Below are 20,796 nucleotides of genomic sequence, written 5' to 3' on the forward strand. Positions count from 1 at the left end.
TAAGAAAAGTAGCTACTTTGAGGAAAGACACAGCTCTTCCTGTTCTGCTACTCACTTGCCATTTTCATCTAATACTCCAAACAAAGCATAACTTCACACAGATCACTATCAGCTGTTTATATACTAGAAAGGTTGACATATGTTGAATACAAATATTTGAAGATTTTATAATTACATATTTCAGCCTCAGGTCACACCAATTATATCATTATTGGTTCTGACTTCTTAGCAAGTCATTCTAAGATGATCTGAATACATTAAATTGTGACTAATGAAAGCACAACTTTGTACTTTGATGAACTGCTACATAATTATTCAAATCATTTGACAATGACTTGCAAAGTAGCCAAAACTAATAATGATATAACTTGTGTGACCTGAAATATATATGGATAAATTTCATATACAGAATGGTCACTGCATTCTTCTAAGCTTTGGCTCATCTGTATAAATATTAAAGCCATCCACAGAGTTTCATCCCTCAGCCCATACATTCAAGCAAATTGTAAGAGCAGCTAATGAGGGATGCTTTTACCTTGTTATTGAATTTTGTGAGGATTATTGATTTACTGTCTGACTGCACTTCAACTTTTTTATTTTTTTCCACTTTACATTTAGTTATATGCGTCGAACATGTGTATTATATACCTGGTTCTATCAAAACATTAATCAGACTTTGCCTCACTTAGATTTATTATTCAGACTTTTCTTTCCAGTGTACTGATTCCATTAATGTAATTAGTTTTGCAGAAAGCCATGTTAATTACAAATAGTTATTAACAACTGAAAACTTTACTATACTATGAGAGACAGAACTTTGAGCTAATCAGTTAAGCTGGGTATGCTGACACAACTTTTCAGAGATAACAATATCCAGAGTTTATAGAGATGTATTCTGATTTCTGTGAAACTAATTAATTTACAAAATAATCATTATCAAAGTTTGGGTAACCCAAAAATTTCTTTCACCATTTGCACCATTATGCCTGTTACATTCCAGATTTTGTTACTGTACTTTTGCTCCCCTCATTATTGTGAACTGAATGACACAATTCTTTAAGTAATGAGGACAGTAATTAAAAATTTGCATAAATTTGCAGTAATAATTTTAAATATAAAGATGGTGCCTGTACTCATAACTGGGTTATTCCCAATGCAGATATATGAAATGGCTACATTTTTTGTTCTTTTTCTAAAACACCAAATATTTTCATCATCATCATCATTTAAGACTGATTATGCCTTTCTGCGTTCAGTCTGGAGCATAGTCCCCCTTATAAAATTCCTCCATGATCCCCTATTCAGTGCTAACATTGGTGCCTCTCCTGATGTTAAGCCTATTACTTCAAAATCATTCTTAACCGAATCCAGGTACCTTCTCCTTGGTCTACCCCGACTCCTCCTACCCTCTACTGCTGGACCCACGAGTCTCTTGGGTAACCTTGCTTCTCCCATGCGTGTAACATGACCCCACCATCTAAGCCTGTTCGCCCTGACTGCTACATCTATAGAGTTCATTCCCAGTTTTTCTTTGATTTCCTCACTGTGCACACCCTCTTGCCATTGTTCCCATCTACTAGTACCTGCAATCATCCTAGCTACTTTCATATCCGTAACCTCAACCTTATTGATAAGGTAACCTGAATCCACCCAGCTTTCGCTCCCATACAACAAAGTTGGTCGAAAGATAGAACGACACACAGATAACTTAGTCTTGGTTCTGACTTCCTTCTTGCAGAAGAGAGTAGATTGTAGCTGAGCGCACACTGCATTAGCTTTGCTACACGTCGCTTCCAGTTCTTTCACTATGTTGCCATCCTGTGAGAATATGCATCCTAAGTACTTGAAACCGTCCACCTGTTCTAACTTTGTTCCTCCTATTTGGCACTCAATCCGTTTATATCTCTTTCCCACTGACATTACTTTTGTTTTAGAGATGCTAATCTTCATATCATAGTCCTTACATTTCTGATCTAGCTCTTAAATATTACTTTGCAAACTTTCAATAGAATCTGCCCTCACAACTAAGTCATCCGCATATGCGAGACTGCTTATTTTGTGCTCACCTATCTTATTCTCACCCAGCCAGTCTATTGTTTTCAACATATGATCCATAAATAATACAACAGTGGAGACAGGTTGCAGCCTTGTCTTACCCCTGAAACTACTCTGAACCATGGACTCAATTTACCGTCAACTCTAACTGCTGCCTGACTATCTATGTAAAGACCTTTGATTGCTTGCAAAAGTTTGCCTCCTATTCCATAATCACATAGAACAGACAATAACTTCCTCCTAGGAACCCGGTCATATGCCTTTTGCCTTTTCTAGATCTATAAAACATAGATACAATTCCCTATTCCACTCCCACTTCTCCATTATTTGCCGTAAGCTAAAGATCTGGTCCTGACAATCTCTAAGAGGCCTCAACCCACACTGATTTTCATCCAATTGGTCCTCAACTAATACTCGCACTTTCCTTTCAACAATACCTGAGAAGATTTTACCCACAACGCTGATCAAAGAGATACCTCTGTAGTTGTTACAATATTTTCTGTTTTCATGTTTAAAGATTGGTGTGATTACTGCTTTCGTCCAGTCTGATGGAACCTGTCCCGACTCCCAGGCCATTTCAATTATCCTGTGTAGCCATTTAAGACCTGACATTCCACTGTATTTGATGAGTTCCGACTTAAATTCATCCACCCCGGCCACTTTATTGCACTGCAATCTATTGACCATTTTCTCCACTGCCTCAAATGTGATCCTATTTCCATCATCATTCCTGTCCCATTGTACATCGAAATCTGAAACATTACTGATCGTATTTTCACCTCCATTGAGCAACTCTTCAAAATATTCCCTACATCTGCCCAAGGCATCAACAGGATTCACCAGTAGTTTTCCTGACCTGTCCAAAATACTTGTCATTTCCTTCTTACCTCCCTTTCAAAGACTGCTAATTGCACTCCAGAATGGTTTTCAAGCAGCTTGACCCAAGGTCTCCAACCTGTTTCCAAAGTCTTCCCAAGATTTCTTCTTGGATGCTGTAATTATCTGTTTGGCTTTTTTTCTTTCTTCAACATAACTTTCTCTGTCTACCTGAGTTCTAGTATGTAGCCATTTTTGGTATGCCTTCTTTTTCCTTTTGCAGGCTGCCTTGACTGTGTCATTCCACCAAGCTGTTTGCTTCATCCTACCTTTACACACTACTGTTCCAAGACATTCTTTGGCCACTTCTAGAACTGTGTCCCTGTACCTTGTCCATTCCTTTTCCAGTGACTGCAATTGACTACATTCAACTAACTGGTACCTTTCTGAGATCACTGTTATGTACTTGTGTCTGATTTCCTTATCCTGAAGTTTCTCCACTCTTATCCTCCTACACATGGACCTGACCTCCTGCTCTTTCGGCCTCACAATACCAATTTCACTGCAGATTAAATAGTGATCAGTGTCATCAAAGAATCCCCTGAATACCCATGTGTCCCTCACAGCCTTCCTGAAATCCTGATCTGTTATTACATAATCAATGACAGATTTGGTTCCCCTGCATTCCCAAGTATACCAGCGAATGTTCTTATGTTTAAAAAACGAGTTTGTGATTACTAAGCCCATACTGGCACAGAAATCCAAGAGTTGTTTCCCATTCCTGTTGGCCTCCATATCCTCTCCAAATTTACCCATAACCTTTTCATACCCTTCTGTTCGATTTCCAATCCTGCCATTAAAATCACCCATGAGCAGAACACTGTTCTTCTCCTTTACTCTAACAACTACATCACTGAGTCTGTCATAAAAACTATCCATCTTATCTTGATCTGTCCCTTCACAATGCGAATATACTGAGACAATCCTAATTTTCTTGCTAGACACTGTCAAATCTATCCACATCAGTCATTCGTTTACATACCTTATTGCAACTACGCTGGGTTCCATTTCTTTCCTGATGAAAAGCCCTACATCCCATTGTGCTATTCCTGCTTTGACTCCTGACAGGTAGACCTTGTATTCTCCGACTTCCTCTTCTTTCTCACCTCTTACCCGAATGTCACTAACAGCTACAATGTCCAACCCCATCTTACTTGCAGCCTCTGCCAGCTCTACCTTCTTCCCAGAGTAGCCCCCATTCATATTAATAGCTCCTCATCTCGTTACCATTCTTTTGCCGAGTTGTATCTTAGGAGTCCCTAGTTTGTCAATTAGAGGTGGGACTCCGTCACCTCCAAAGGTCCGAGGCATTTTGCTCTGATTGTTGCCAGCATCATATTTATAGTACCAGGGAAGCAGGTTGCTAGCCTTACTTGCCCCAGGTCCCATTGAGTTTTACCCCTAACGGTTGAGGGACTAACCGGTGGATTTGGTAGTCTTTGCTGTCTGAGCACAAAGATGGCCACGACTCGGAATATGTCCGAGATGCCCAGCCTTATTCCAGAGTAACCGGTATCCCGACTGTCAGGACCACTTACTTGGCCACTAATACATTGCCAGTGGTTCATGAACTAGGAATGGTACCAGGAACCCACACCATGAACCACACCAAATATTTTTGCAAACCAAATTACTATCATAACATACAGCTCATCCAAATCAGCAAAATCTAACTTAGCTGTTTCTCAAATGAAAATGTAGTTTCCGGAATCACAATATGTTCTTAAGACAGTCTTTATAAGACCAACCAACACCCTAAAAGTTTCGGCTGAGGCTTGGAAATGTTAGCGGCAACTTCTATGCTAAAGTGCAGGTATTCCCAGCTAGTCAGTATTATGCAGTATGTGCGCCCACCTAGTATACCAGCAACATCCTGGTCAATCTCTGCAATAATGAATCAAATTACCATATCTGTGTAAAACTGTCATCAGTATACATGCCTTCAATATGGAAGTGTGACTCTATGAGCTTGCTAACTTCAACTTTTGAACAATGTTAATTGTTATGAATTTTACTTCAAACTAGTGTGCGAATAATTGGGAACTCTGATTATGCAGTGTGTTGTAGGGAGCATTAATTTTTTTTGTGTCATGTACGTGGTGCGCTTACTGATTACACAAACTGAGGCTAATACTGCCTTGCGACTGTTGTGTCAGAATTTGACTGGGACTGTATAATATAATTGTTCTGTCAATGCCATACGTATAATCAGTAAAATTATTTTTTGACTGGAACTGATCATCATACTGGGAATGTTGCTAATAAATGTGGGAAAAGTCACATTAATAAAAAGTTACTTAGTATGCATTATTGGGTATTTTCCCATGATACCAGTTCTACAGCAAATCAATGAACTTTATTCAATGAGGCTTTGAGTCCTGATGGAGGTTTTGTAAGTAGGATATATCACATGATGTCTGTCAATAACCAGTTATGAGCTTTCACAACGTAATGTAAAACGTTATTTGGGACCTTTGATAGGGGTACACAGTCTATACAAAAATTATTTTTAACTGTAGTGTAGTGTTCTGCATTGCATAGTTCATTCTAAATTCACTATTGTAATGGAGTATATGTATTAACATAAGTGTAAGCATCACTAGGTCCCTGAAGAGCATCTTACATTTTGTTTGTCCAAACTAAAGTTTTGGACTTAACTTCAAGTCTTTGAAAACTGCACTCCTCACTTTAACATCACAATCAGTAGAAACATGGTTGTGCATAATTCCTTGGTATACAAGTGACAGTTTGGCTTTCAAAGAACTGATGTTTAAGTTTATAAAAAATTATGTTTTACAATATATCGATTTTAACAATTCCTGAAATTTTATCACAGCTTTGATTAAGGTAAATATTTAAAAATTATGACACCATACCCTCTGTGCTCCAAGGAAATCACAAATTTCTTTGCAGGAATCACAGAGGGGGTGGGGAGTGAGGGTATGACCCCACACCTCTGTATGCTTCCATTAACAGCAGTCAAAATTCTTTATAGAATGTCATCCCCTTCAAGGACACAATGAGAAAGGGGCTATACGACAGAGACAGTCCAACATGTTTTGCAAGAACTTCACACCTGGCAGTGATTTTGAATGAAGTATTCATTTACAGTAAATTATACAGACTGACAAATGGCTCTACAATATTTTCACTATTACAACAAGTCACATATTGAGATATTGTGCACATCGATGCACGAAAGGTATTACTTTCCCCACTTGTTACTCCACAAGAAAATTGGCCTCAGACAACTGAACTGAATAGCACTTCCAGCACGACACTGTGACCTCATTATCCACTTACATTTTGCACTGTGGTATCCTATCAACACTGTCCGGGAAGTAACGCTGGCGAACTTCATGTCGAACACCAACATCGGCCATTGGAACTGGCCGACCTGGGTTGGGAGTATGATATTTTGTGCCTGATTTGTGACGTGGAAGATGACGAAGCTGCATTGTCCATGCATGCCTGCCAAATGGCCCACGGATTAATACTGTTACCGTAGGCTGTGGATCTGAAATGAAGCGAGCACATTTTAGGTGCAGTGATGAAACAAATGAAAAAAATAAACATATAAATCAGAAAGAAATCACAAAATGTATGAAGAGAGTTTGAGGGAGGGTGGGGGGAGGAGGGGGAGGAGAAGGGGGGGAGGGAGGGAGAGAGAGAGAGAGAGAGAGAGAGAGAGAGAGAGAGAATGTGAGTGTAAAAAAATAAATATGTACATGATGACAGAACAGAACAGTAATAATACAAAAGGGAGTTGGTAGAAATATGCAGTAGGAAAGCAACGGAAACCGAGGGAGGACGGTGGGGGGAGGTAACAAACCGTTTCCATATGTGAAGCCTGGAAAAGGACTGGCCAGCTGAGTGCAGGAAGGCTCAGTCTCATCTTCAGAATATGCACCTAGTCAAGCTGGAAGGAGAAATTCAAATGAAATTCAAATGACATGATTTCAGGCCCCATGTTTTGAGTATAGGACTGCAGATTGTTATGCCCTGGCATAGTATCTCTGTGGACACTAAAATTTCATCCAGGTTCTATCGTGGTAGCTCCTGAAGCCAACCGCATGTGTCAATGACCAGCAGACTGACAGCGGGGGGGAAATGCTGAGCGAGTTGTGGCCAACATGGAAGATATTGCAACACTGGGCAATGAACGTCCGCCCCCGGTAGCTGAGTGGTCAGCACGACAGACTGTCAATCCAAAGGGCCCGGGTTCGAGTCCCGGCTGGGTCGGAGATTTTCTCCGCTCAGGGACTGGGTGTTGTGTTGTCCTTATCATCATCATCATTTCATCCCCATTGACGCGCAAGTCGCCGAAGTGGCATCAAATCGAAAGAATTGCACCAGGCGAACGGTCTATCCGATGGGAGGCCCTTGTCGCATGACATTTCATTTCATTTCACCAAGTGCCCTAGTCTGCAAGCGAAGTATAATGAACAATTGTAATAAACGTTTTTGGAACAGTGATCAAAACTTTTTAAAAAATTTTCTTTCAAAAATTCAGTCTTGATCACATCACGTATGCTTCAAGAACATAGGTGACCGGTTTCAGTCATATCACATGACCATCATCAGACCCATAGCAACCTTTGAAGATGGCAGATGAGAAGAGTGCTCCACCTACCATCTTTGAAGGTTGCCACGGTTGCCATGTGATATGACCAAAACCGGTCACCTATGTTTTTGAAGCATACGTGATGTGATCAAGACAGAATTTTTGAAAGAAAATTTTTTAGAGATGTAATGACATCTTGGAACCCAGGAGATACTGTCATACTAGTGAGAAAGCAGAGCTTCAGAAGGAAGGTAAGTACAACACAGCACTAAGTATTCAGGTGTTGAACCAGTAAAAAACGAGCCTCTGAAATGTGAAGTTACTAATGTCCGAAGTCACTAGGAGAGCTGACAGCAATGGGAAACCAGGACCATGATGGTTATAGCCATCCCCAGAGCTGTAGAGCACACAGGATAAGCAAACATAAATATCCCACACACCTTCACAAATATGTGATCCGCGAGTGCCGCCTACCAACTGCCCTTGTGTCAGTTGCAGCTATTCAGTAAAAGGGGGGGGGGGGGGGGGGGGGCTATGGAGGTCAACCCATGGCATGCCTAGCTATCTTCAATCATCTATGGAACCACGAGTCTGGCTGGAAGGATGCCGCTGCTGGTGCCAGCTGACCTGCCAACTTCCGAGGAAACACTGATGGGGTGCAGAGACTGTCATCACCCTGCAAGCATGCTGGAGGCTTGACCTGCACGACATGGTCACCGACCATCAGCCACCTTTGACAGGGTGAGCATTTCTGCTGCTCATCTTGCTCCTGAGGCTGACACTGAAGCTGCTGGCTCCTGTTCCCTTAACATGGGCTAAGAGCTGACTCCTGTGAGCCAGCAAAAACTTCAGGTGGACTTGGGGTGAGACTCCTGAGTGCAAATCTTTGACCCTAACGAGAGCACTTTGGAGATCAATACACAGAGCTGGAGGCTGCTGGATTCTGCAGGTCAACAGCTGCCCTGCGACTTAGCAGCTGACACCTGATGCTTTGCTGCAATGACGATACTGCGAGCTGAGTGTGCGCCAGTCGTCCACTGCTGACAAGGTGCTGCTCCACTGGCAAGGCTGCAGTGTGGCACTTTGGAAGACAATTCTGTATTTCTGCCTAATGAATGAGTCATTGACGAAGACGTTTTCTTGGTGCTCTTGAATGTAACTAGGTCCTCAGGACTGCATGCCACCCGGCTTACTCCTGATGACTGAAGGAGTTCATGATCAGACTCCTATACTTGGTGTCAGTAATCGGTTGCCACACCTACACATCTAGGACAACAGCAGTTGACTGTCTATGCAGATCCAACATGAGGTCACCAGCTATGAATTGACGTTTGTAACAATGCTGTGTGGTGAGTGAGTGATATTTGTTTGCTTTCTCGTTCTGTATTTTCTTATGGTCACGTTAAGCCACAGGAACCTTCACAATACATTAAAAGTGTTGTTTGTCAGACTGCAGAAACCTACAGACTTGTTTCACTTCCATAGGAACACCAGAAAAGTTTACTTGCAGCCATTGAGGTGTCTTTATTGCAATTTATCTGGACATGACTTGCCATCTGTTCAAGCTGTGTCAGCTTCCTGTAGTAGATGTACAACAGTTAGTCATGAAGTACACCAGTGCACAGAATCTCATTGGGCTATGATACGGTGTAAAGATTAAGTATAGTTTTTTTCCCCCTTTTCTTTGCCTGCTGTGTATGCAGTGTCTTTCCTTTCTGACATATAGTCAGATAGAGTTTACACAAATGCCACAAACATAAGCAGTGACTCTGAATGAAATAGCGGAAGCTTTGAGGGGGCACTGTTACAAATGACAACCCAACAGGGGCAAGACAATGAAGCATTGCGTACAAGAATAGAACAATGGGAAGACAACTGGGGGCCAAGGACTCTCTGATTCAGGAGAAAATAACTCTGTGTTGATGGTACCCATCCATTCCATCAATTCTGCAGTAGCTAACCTCATAATGCTATTTTCGGAGAAAGCAACTGTGACTGTATCTATTTTAATTAGTGATGTAAAGGCTCCTGTCAAACTGGGAAAAAAGTCAGGAGAAACGTCCTAGAATGTGGCTAGATAAAGGTTAGTGGGTGACACGAAAATGCATGTTATATACAACGAGACACTCAGTAAGGCGCAAACATTTGATGAATTGGCTAAGAGTCTAGTACAGTTTTATCAGAAGCAGAACAGCACGAGGTTCTTTAGAGAAAACTTCAATGGATTATGATAGAAATATGGCAAATCAGAGCACTCCTTCTCTGACAGGATTTGGAAACTGAACTCGCAAACATATGAACTAACGCAGAAAGCAAAGGCCGATAGAGTGATTTTGCATGAGGCGGAGAACAGGACTCTGGATGTATTTCTAAGAGGTATTTCTGCTGATATTTCAGACACCTGCTGCCATTACGATTGCTATACAATTAAAAGAGATCAACATTGTTACACAAAGACAGAGTGTTCACAGTGTTACAGGGGGTCCTCATCTGTCGGATGGTATTCCCAGAAGAACAGGAGACTGCAGAAATGTATGCAGAGATGGTTGCTATGCAAAGTAAATGATACAGAACATAAACTTCTGGTGGACACAGGGACTCACGTGTGAGTAGTCAGTCTGCATCTCTTGGACAGAAAGAGATCACAGTCTTCACCGTATAGGTTATGCGGAGCAGGTGGTGATGATGTGAAGTCACTGGAGACAACGCTGTTCAGTTTTAACATGCGAGGTAACTGTTTTCGAGAGCACATAGAAGTATTGATGCATATTGGTGAGGGATATTGTGCAATCACGGGAATCGAATTTTTTGTTAAACATCATGGAAAAATTGACCTTTTGCAGTGTACAGTTGAAGTTGGTGGGACACTGTTTCCGCTATGCTAGGAGCAACAGCTACAAGGGTTACACTGTCGAAACTTTCACTGATCGGAAAATTGGCACACAATAAACTGCAGATAAAGGCATTAAAGATCAATTCGTACAGTATGGTACCACAAGGACAGAGAAGTTGATATGGGTGAGCATAAACATGGACCTACCCAAGGATTTATTATATGTTGTAGAGGCATTGGAAACTAATGAAGAACTGGATAAGTCGTACTGTTTTGGTACATAGAAATGTAGTACACATCAGTGAATTGGATGGAGATTTTATGATTCCAGTCAGTCTTGACAATTCTGGATGTTTAGGAGGAAGATTACATGGATAGGTCAAGTGAGAACCTCTGCTGCAAACAAACTGTCAATGGATCTATGCGAGAAAGTGAAAAATTTACAGGGAAGTGATAGGGAAGTCTTGGAGGCTTTGTTACTGCAGTTCAAGAATTTCTTTAATGCGAGTGGTCTGTTACCAGCAATACCGCTCATTGAAGACAGAATACCAAAAGGGAATAATGCTTCAGTGTACAAGAACTCATTTCAAGTCCTGAAGTGTATGCAACTGATAATGGGAGAATTTATCAACCAGGAGCTAGCTGATGGTATTATTGAGTAAAGTAACTATCCTTGGGGGAGCACCCATAATTTTGGTCATGAGATAGTCAACAGATGGCATTAAAATTACAGATTTTGCTGTGACTACCAATACCTCAATGCACAGACGGTCACCAATGCATATCCAATACCAAACATAACAGAGACTATCAACAACTTGGATCAGTATGACTATTTTTTCCACAAAGGATTTAAAGAGTGGATATCACCAAGTAGAAGTAGTGGCAGAGGATTGACCAAATACTGCTATTTCCATACCGAGGGGTAATTTCCACTGTCATGGAATGCCATTCAGACTCAAGAACGCACCTGCCACCTTTCAGAGAGTATGGGATAGTGTACTTAGAGGACTGAAAGCAGGACAATATTTAACCTATTTGGATGACACAACGTTGTTTTCAAAGGATACGGATAAGCATATTTAGCAGCTGGAGCAGGTATTCAAAAGACTTAAGAACAGCACAACTAATGCTAGGCATCTATAAATGTTATTTTGCATCATCAGAAGTAAACCATCTTGGGCATATAATTAGCAATTAAGGTGTGAAGACAGAGCCAGATCTGGTCTCAACAGTTCAGAATTCTTTGCCACTGAAGACAAATTGATGCAGTGTTTCACTGGTCTCAGTAATTATTTCCATAAATTCATAAGGACTTTGCTGAAATTGTTGGACCTTTGAACGGTTTATTATGGAAAGGAGCAAAATTTTAAGTGTCTACTGAACATCAGACAGCATTTGGTATTTGTATGAGCACTGAGATCAGACCCAGTTTTGATATTCCCTGATTTTAAAAAGAATTTATTCTGTTTTGTGATGCAAGTAATACAGCTCTGGGGGGTTGTCCTAGGGTAGAATATGGATGGTAAAGAGTGTCCTGTAGTGTATGCATACTGACACTTGAACAAAGTAGTCCAAAATTATTCCACTGCTGAGGGGGAGATACTAGAAGTTATTAAAGGTATTATGTATTTCCGTTGTTATTTATATGGTGAAAAGTTTAAGGTTGTGATGGATCATGCTGCTCTCAAATGGTTATTAGGATTGACGCACCCTTGCAGCAGACTAACAACGTGGCTACTATGTTTGAGTGAATTTGATTATGAAATAATAAACAAACTAGGGAAAAGGTATACTAATGCCAACAGTTGGAGTAGAAAAATTCCAGTTCTACAAACACTGGGCAGGAGCATAGCAGAATGGCAGAATACTCAAGCTACTGATGCTGATTACCAGCAATTCAAGTCACAACCTCAATTTGTGATGAACAACGGTTGCTGTGGAGAGCAACAAAGTGCGTGTTGTAAGTGGTAGTATCTGCAGCTTTTCACCAGAACAAAGTCTTAGCACAAGCACATGACCACATGTTGTTGGTTGTTTGGTTTAGGGGGAGGGGGAGGGGGGGGGGACCAAACTGTGAGGTCATCAGTCCCTTGACTGCGAGGTCATCGGTCCCTTGTTCCCAGTAGAACAATTACCCAAGGAAAAGAAGAAAACAAAGAAGACATACGGCATAATAACAGGAGAAAGAAAGAACCAGAGGAATGACAGAAGGACAACAAACACTACAATGGACAAAACAGGACAAGAAAACGACAGAGATACACAAGAAACAGGGAGAAGAGATTAAAAACAAGAAAGCAGATTACCATGGCTGGCTGACCATGAGAATAAGAAAGGAGAAGCCAGCCATTCTGCAACACGTTAAAAACTTTTAGCCTTAGGGTGAAGGACACAGAGGGAAAAAGATCATGCGCTAAAACTCAGAACAAGTGATAAAACCCACGCTCATGAATAAAACGTAAAACTAAAGCTGCTGTTGACGCACTGTCGCCCAATACAGAAGGTAGGATGTTGGAAAAGTTAAAAGTCTGCCACAGATTGGCTAAAAGCAGGCAGTTCCACAAGAGGTGGACGACTGTCATTTGGGAGCTACAGCGACACTGAGGTGGGTCCTCATGACGGAAGAGGTAACCATGTGTGAGCCAGCCACTCTGCAACACATTAAAAACTTTTAGCCTTAGGGTGAAGGACACAGAGGGAAAAAGATCATGCGCTAAAACTCAGAACAAATGATAAAACCCACGCTCATGAATAAAACGTAAAACTAAAGCTGCTGTTGACGCACTGTCGCCCAATACAGAAGGTAGGGTGTTGGAAAAGTTAAAAGTCCGCCGCAGAGTGGCTAAAAGCAGGCAGTTCTACAAGAAGTGGACGACTGTCATTTGGGAGCTACAGAGACACTGAGGTGGGTCCTCGTGACGGAAGAGGTAACCATGTGTGAGCCAGGTATGGCCAATGTGGAGCCAATAAAGGACAACTGATTCCCTGCGAGAAACCTGCAGGGAAGACTTCCACACATTCACAGTCTCCTTAATGACATGCAGTTTGTTGTGCATACTGTTATGCCTCTCCATCTCCCAAGGCAAAAAAAACCTTGTGGCGTTAGAGAGAATGCAGGTTAGTTTCAGAGTTGCCTATCTCCAGGAGTGGTTTCCGCGTAGCCTGTTTGGCCAGCCTGTCAGCAAGTTCGTTACCTGGGATTCCGATGTGCCCTGGGGTCCACTCAAACACCACTGAACCACTGGACCATTCCAGGGCATAGATGAACTCCTGGATGTTCGCTACCAAAGAATGGCAAGGGTAGCACTGGTCGATAGCTTGTAAGCTGCTCAGGGAGTCAGAACAGAGAAGAAACGACTCACCAGAACAGGAACAGATGTACTGAAGTGCACGAGATACAGCCACAAACTCTGCAGTGAATACACTGCAGTCAGCGGGCAAGGAATTCTATTCAATATGGCCTCTGTGGACATAGGCAAAGCCAACATTACCATCAGCCATCGAGCTGTCAGTGTAAACAACTTCAGAGGCCCGGAACACTATCAAGAATTGAGAGGAAGTGATAACGGAGAGCAGCGGGGTTAATGGAGTCCTTAGGGCCATGCAAAAGGTCCAGACGAAGCTTCAGCCGAGGTGTACACCATGGGGGTGTACGTCAATGGACCTCAAGTAGAGGTGGTAAAGGGAAGGCCTCCAGTTCGGAGAGAAGGGATCACACGCAAACTGCAATCGTGAGCCCTGTCCTGGGCTGCCGATGCAGGAGTTGAACTGCTGCAGGTGGGAAAAAGAGAACTACAAATGTGTGCAACATAACTGGCGAGCAGTTGTGCACATCGGATCCACAATGGAGGGATTCCGGCCTCCACCAGGACGCTGGTCACCGGACTTGTTCTGAAAGCTCTCGTCGCTAAGCGATCGCCACAGTGGTGCACTGGGTCAAGTAAACAAGTAAACGCAACGCTGAGGGTGCCGCCGAAATGTAAACGAGACTCCCATAGTCAAGGCAGGATTGAACAAGGGCTCTGTAGGACTGCAGCAGCATAGAGCAATCTGCACCCCAGTTGGTGTTTCTAAGACAGCGGCGAGCATTCAGGTGGTGCCAGCACTCCCGCTTAAGCTGACAAAGGTGAGGTCACCAAGCCAATCAGCTGTCGAAAACCAGTCTTAAGAATCAATAGACCTCCACTACAGTGAATTGATCATCATTAAGATAAAGTTCAGGTTCTGGATGAATGTTATGATGCCGACAGAAGTGCAAGACACACGACTTCACGGATGAAAACTGGAAGCCGCGGCCTTGAGCCCATAACTGAACCTTGTGAATGGTTCCCTGTAGGTGCCGCTCAGCAACACCATTACTGGAGGAGCAATACAAAATGCAGAAGTCATCCGCATACAGAGAAGGGGAGACCGACAGCCCTACAGCTACTGCTAGGCCATTAATGGCCACTAAAAATAGAGGTACACTCCACATGGAGCCCTGAGGAACGCCATTCTCCTGAACATGGGGAGAACTATGGGAAGCACAGACTTGGACATGGAAAGTATGGAGCGACAGGAAGTTTTGGATAAAAATTGGGAGTAGGCCATGGAGACCCCACTCATACAATGTGGCAAGGATATGATGTCACTAGGTCGTGTCATATGTTTTATGTAAGTCAAAAAAGATGGCAACCAAGTGTTGGCGTAGGGAGAAGTCTGTTCGGATGGCAGACTCGAGGGACACAAGATTATCAGTGGTAGAGTGACCAAGGTGGAAGCCACCCTGACATGGAGCCAGTAGGCCACGTGACTCCAGGACCCAACACAACTGCCGACACACCATACGTTCCAGCAGCTTACAGAGAACATTGGTGAGGCTGATGGTGCGGTAGCTATCCACATCAAGTAGATTTTTAACAGGTTTGAGCACCAGAATGATGGTGCTCTCCTGCCATTGTGATGGAAAGACACCATCGTACCAGATCCGGTTGAAGATGACAAGGAGGTATCGCTTGTAGTCAGACGAGAGATGTTCAATCATCTGACTGTGGATTCGATCTGGCCCAGGAGCTGTGTCAGGGCAATGTGCAAGGGCGCTGAGGAACTCTCACTCTGTAAATGGGGCATTATAGGGTTCACTGTGGCATGTAGTGAATGAGAGGACTTTCCTTTCTATCCAGCATTTGAGGGTGCGAAAGGCTGGGGGCTAGTTCTCCAAAGCAGAGGTTCGAGCATAGTGCTCAGAAAAGTGCTCGGCAATCGCGTTTGCATCAGTAGAGAGCACGCCATTGATGTTAACACCATGGCACCTGTTGGGGTCTGGTACCCAAAAAGATGTCTGATCTTCATCCAGACTTGGGAAGGTGACGTATCGCGCACCCAATATTCGACACATACCTCTCCCAATACTCCTGTTTCCGTCATTTTATAAGAAAGCGAACGCAGGCACAGAGCTGCTTAAATGCTATTAGGTGCTCTAGTGAAGGGTGCCACTTATGTTGTTGTAGAGCTTACCGATGCTCTTTAATTGCCTCAGCGACTTCCGGCAACCACCAAGGGACTGTCTTTGGCCAGGGGCACCCTACAGAATGGAGGATCACATTTTTCTGCGCAGAAATTATCGTTGTAGTGACCTGCTCAATCACAACATCGATGGCACCACATGGGGGAGATTCAACAGTGACAGCAGAGGTAAAGGCTACCCAGTTGCCTTGTTTAAAGCCTATCTGGGTAGGCGTCTGTGAGCATGACGCCAAGGGAGTGACAGGAAGATGGGGGAGTGGTCACTACCATACAGGTCGCCATGTGCTCTCCAGTGGATAGATGGGAGAAGTTCTGGGCTGCAAATTGATAAATCAATGGCCAAGTAACGGCCATAGTCACACTAAAATGTGTGACGGCCCAGTATTTAAGAGGCAGAGGTCAAGTTGGGACAGTTAATTTTTGACATTCTGCCATGGCCAGTTAGCATGGTGCTGCCACAAAAGGGGTTATGAGCATTAAAATCTCTCAAAAGTAGGAAAGGTTTATGGAGTTGATCAATTAGTGCTGCCAATACATTCAGGGGTACCACACCATGTGGAGGGAGATATACATTGCAGACAGTTATTTCCTGTGTCGTCTGTATCCTGACAGCTAAAGCTTCAAGAGGAGTTTGAAGGGCACTACATACCGAGTTCAGGACATAAATGCAAACTCCATCTGACACTCTATTATATTCATTACGGTTCTTGTAATATCCCCTGTAGCCTTCCATTGTACTGAGACTTGGAACACTTAGAGACTGCTGACATTTGATCACCAGCAAGTGATGAGGTGGTACGCTTCATCACGCATCATCCGCCCTGATGCCACCAACTCCGACCAGGGGTCTTCCCCATGGGCAACACCCAGCCGCAGCTAAGGCCACCTAGCAGGATGGCCATTGGCAGGAGACCCAATGTCCCAGGGTGACGGGCATCTACTCTGTGGCATATGTGGGGAGTTAACGGTGCAGGCATCAGCAGAGTGATCCCTGTGTAGTCAGCCAACCAACAGGGTACATGGCAGCCCCACCATAACTGACTGGCTACCGTGCTGGATATGAGGTGCAAAGAATTCCATGGTCACTGTCGGCGCATAAAACGACACTGCATAGTGCATGGAGGAAAATGCACCCATGAAGGTGTCCTCGCCCAAGAGATGGAGGATGACCGGGATTGCAATGCCTTGATGAGAAATAGGGTTAAAGATCTCAATGTATGATGGACACAATGCACCATGTAAAGTACTCTTCCCAAATTGACTCGCTCTTTGGGAAAATTTTGAAAAATGGAGGTCAAACCCTACAGGGGACCATCACATAAAGGCCGAAAGGTGTAGTTTAGGCAGGAGTACCTCGGGCCTATTCTTCTAACCCCCGGGACCGCAGGGGAGGGGGGCGGGGGGGGGGGGGGACCACATGTTGTCAGGCCATGGTGGGTGAAGAGAAAAATTTTGGTGGGGACCTAGATAACAAGATGTCAAGTAAACATGTCAGGAACTGCATACCTTGTATGCAACAAGCTGAACTTAGCTACTGACCAATTCCATTTCAATGTTTACTGAATGCATCTAAACCGTTTGAAATGCTTGGGATGGACACTTTAGGTCCATTTAATAAAACACACAGAGGAAATAAATACACACTAACTATAAGTAATCATTTCTCATGTTATATAGAAATGGCTGCAACACTTGACCAAAATACGAGTACAGTTCCTCAAGCATTAGTAAATAATTGGCTGTTTACATTTGGCATTTTGGACATGCTAATTACAGATCAAGATACCAATTTCATGTCAGATCTTATGAAGGAATTGTGTTGATTGCTCTGAATTCCCAAGCTGTGAACCACACCCTTCCACCCTCAAGCCAATGGAAGAACCAAGAGAGTTCATTGCACACTTTTGCAGATGTTGAGCTATTACATTAGCAGTAACCATGGAAAGTGGGACCTATATTTAAATTTTGTAACTGCCAGATACAATTCCAAAGTCCATATGACTACCAGTCTTTCTCCTTATAAGCTAATATATGGGAGAAAATGCTTTCACCTTTTGAAGTGATTACACTAAAGCTTGGATCCAACATCGAATTGATAAAAAAGTTTGCTAAGAAACTGCAAGGCATTTGGCAACAAGAAAAACATGCAAATATGAAAGCCTTAGAACAACAATAGATAGGACAACATGTAGGGAAGTTACAGCAATACAGGACTGGCCAGTGGGTATTAGTTATGAACCCATATACACTAAAAGCTACAACAAAGAAATTCCTGAACCTACACCACAGAGCACACAAAGCAGTGAAAATGACGTCACTTGTCAATGTTAAAATATAGGTGCCAATGAAGAGTGATTATTCAAGTGGGACATATTAAGCCTTTTAAGGGAGCTGTCAATGCATTACCATGGATACGAGCAGCATCTGCAATAAAGAATGCAAAACCTCAAGGAACAAAGAATAAACAGATGACTGATGACCAGAGCAGTTCTAAAATGCCTTACATCCTTAGGGAATGTTGACAGTTAAGATTTAAGATTGTTATTTGCCTATGCTGTACATTGTTTTACTTGTGTAGATTTTTATGAAGTCATCCAGTTTTATTTTGCTCTGGTTATAGTCTATTGTAAGTGTTTTTTACTTTTCATTAGTGAGGAATTGATACAATGTTGTTTTTGTATATAAGGGCATAGTTTTGTCTCAGTAATCTCACCTTCTGGAGGTGTTTTTTTATTTTTCATTACTGAGGAATCAATACAATGTTGTTTTTGTATATGGGGGTATAGTTTTTTCTCAGTAATCTCACCCTCTGGAGGCAGGGGAAGATAGTGGTAAAAGTATCTTTCTCTAAGGCTGCATACTGACATGAGTACAGGCACAGACAAAAAATATATTTATAATTTCAAAGCAAAGAGATGGCTATGCTCTAATGTCTTTGGAAGATCTACAAAGATGCCAGAGGCAAAGTGTTGCAATCTGCACAAGTAGAATGATACAGACTGGCGTACGGTAATGCAGGGTCCAGTTATTCCTGGAAAAAACCAAAGCAAGTGAATGTGAATGTCAAATTGAAGTGTTAATGCTGCATCCACATTTCCAGAGAGCAGACACCCAACGAGTCTACTCAGTTTCTTTACCAGAAGTAGTCATAGTAGACAGGTATGAACACAGAAAACCAGCATGTATGAATAGAGTGAAATTAAGGGATAACAGAATAATAATAAATGGTATGCCTTGTGACTTAGCACATGCAACATTTCGTCTACCAGCTGCAGCCACTGGTAGGACCACACTTAAGTGAGAACAACCTATGTTGTACTCATTTGAAAAGCCACAAGAGGTGCTGCCTACTCAAAACTCAACCTTCCTAAATAATACCCTGCATCCAGACTTTTTACACTCATCAGATGAACCAGTAGCAACACAAATTACAGCCAAACAATTGTTCCAGGACTATAAGCATATGACAGCTACCAGTGCTGTAGTGGTTCTGATTGTGATTTGTGTAATCTAATTCTGTTTTAAACAAAAGTCAGGGCACCATTCAGTTTACCTGGGAACCAGGCACCTGTTGATTTGTAAATTGAGCTCAGACACAGTAAGGGAATTTTGTATAAACTAATAGATGAATATAAAAGTATATGAATAATTGTGTTAGTGTGTAAGGAATGGCTTCTACAAAGGCCTATCCTATCACTTCGGAATATCAAACATTGAAAAGCATGTAAATCAGCTGTATGGTACTGGAAAACTGCCTAAAGTTGTATAATGTGTAACTACTGGTATAAAATATCTACGATGAGTTCATTACAGGTACTGCAAATTGAAAAATTTGAGACAAATTTTCTGAAGGAGGAGGGAGATGTTATGTCCCAGGATAGTATCCCTGGCAGACACTAAAAATTTATTGAAGTCCTACGTTGGCAGCTCGCAGAAGCCAAACTACCTTTGTCAATGACCAGTCGACTGGCAGCTAGAGTGAAATGCTGAGCGAGTTGCAGCAAACACGGAAGCTATCACAACACAGGGGAACAACCAAATGCCCAAGTCTACAAGTGAAACATAATGACCTGAAATCCGAGAGACTTTTGTGCTAGTGACAAAGCACAGTTTCATAAGGAAAGCTAGGTATAGCACAACATTAAGTATTCAGGTGTTGACCAGCAGGAAACGGCCTCTGACAAGAGATGCTGCAAAAGTCTGAAGTCACTAGGAGAGCTGACAGCGAGGTAAAACCAGGACACACGATGTCATAGCCATCCCTACTACACCAGAGCCCATGGGAAATGCCAACATAAATACCCCATGCGTACTAAAAAATGTCTGATTTTTGAGAGCTGACTGCCGACTCTTCAGTGTGTAGTCCCAATTCTTGTCAGTTACAGCTACACAGTGACAGGGGAGACTATGGAGTTTGATACTCAGAACACCTAGCTGCCTTCAATCATCTACATAACCACAAGTCTAGCTGGAAGGATGCTGCTGCTGCCAGCTGCACTGCCAACTTTCGAGGCAACAATGATGGGGTGCAGAGGCTGCCATCACCCTGCAGGCCTGCTGGAGGCTTGACCTGCAAGACCTGGTCACTGTCATCTGTCTTCAAGAGGGAGAACGCTGCTACACCTCACCTCATCCCATTCCTCAGGCTGACACCAGTGCTGCTGGCTCCTGTTTTGTAAATGGGGGGGGGGGGGGGGGGGGGATGAAAGCCAATCCCTTTGAGGCAGACAATACTTGAGGTGGACCTGGGGCAAGCTTCTGAGTGCAAATCTTCAACATCAACAAGAGTGCTTTGGTGAGTGATACGCAGAGCTGGAGGCTGCCGGATACTGCGAGTCGATGGCCGCCCTGTGATGTAGCAACTGACATTCGACACTTTGCTGCGCTGACAGTACTGTGAGTCAAATGCATGCTGGCCGTCTGCTGCTGATGAGGCGCTGCTGCGCCAGCCTGGTTGTGG

At 42.9% G+C, this 20,796-nt stretch overlaps 1 protein-coding gene across 6 annotated transcripts in view; it reads right to left on the reverse strand.

Moving 5' to 3' along the window:
- Positions 1-20,796, reverse strand: part of LOC126091976 (ral GTPase-activating protein subunit beta) — a 401,079-nt gene that overhangs the window by 61,426 nt on the left and 318,857 nt on the right. For all 6 annotated transcript variants that reach the window (XM_049907338.1, XM_049907336.1, XM_049907335.1 and 3 more), the window contains one exon: positions 6,235-6,448. In XM_049907338.1, the coding sequence (XP_049763295.1) occupies positions 6,235-6,448 (214 nt within the window). The remainder of the gene's footprint in view (positions 1-6,234; positions 6,449-20,796) is intronic.

The sequence above is a fragment of the Schistocerca cancellata genome, chromosome 7, assembly GCF_023864275.1.
Source record: "Schistocerca cancellata isolate TAMUIC-IGC-003103 chromosome 7, iqSchCanc2.1, whole genome shotgun sequence".
NCBI classification, from domain to species: Eukaryota; Metazoa; Arthropoda; class Insecta; order Orthoptera; family Acrididae; genus Schistocerca; species Schistocerca cancellata.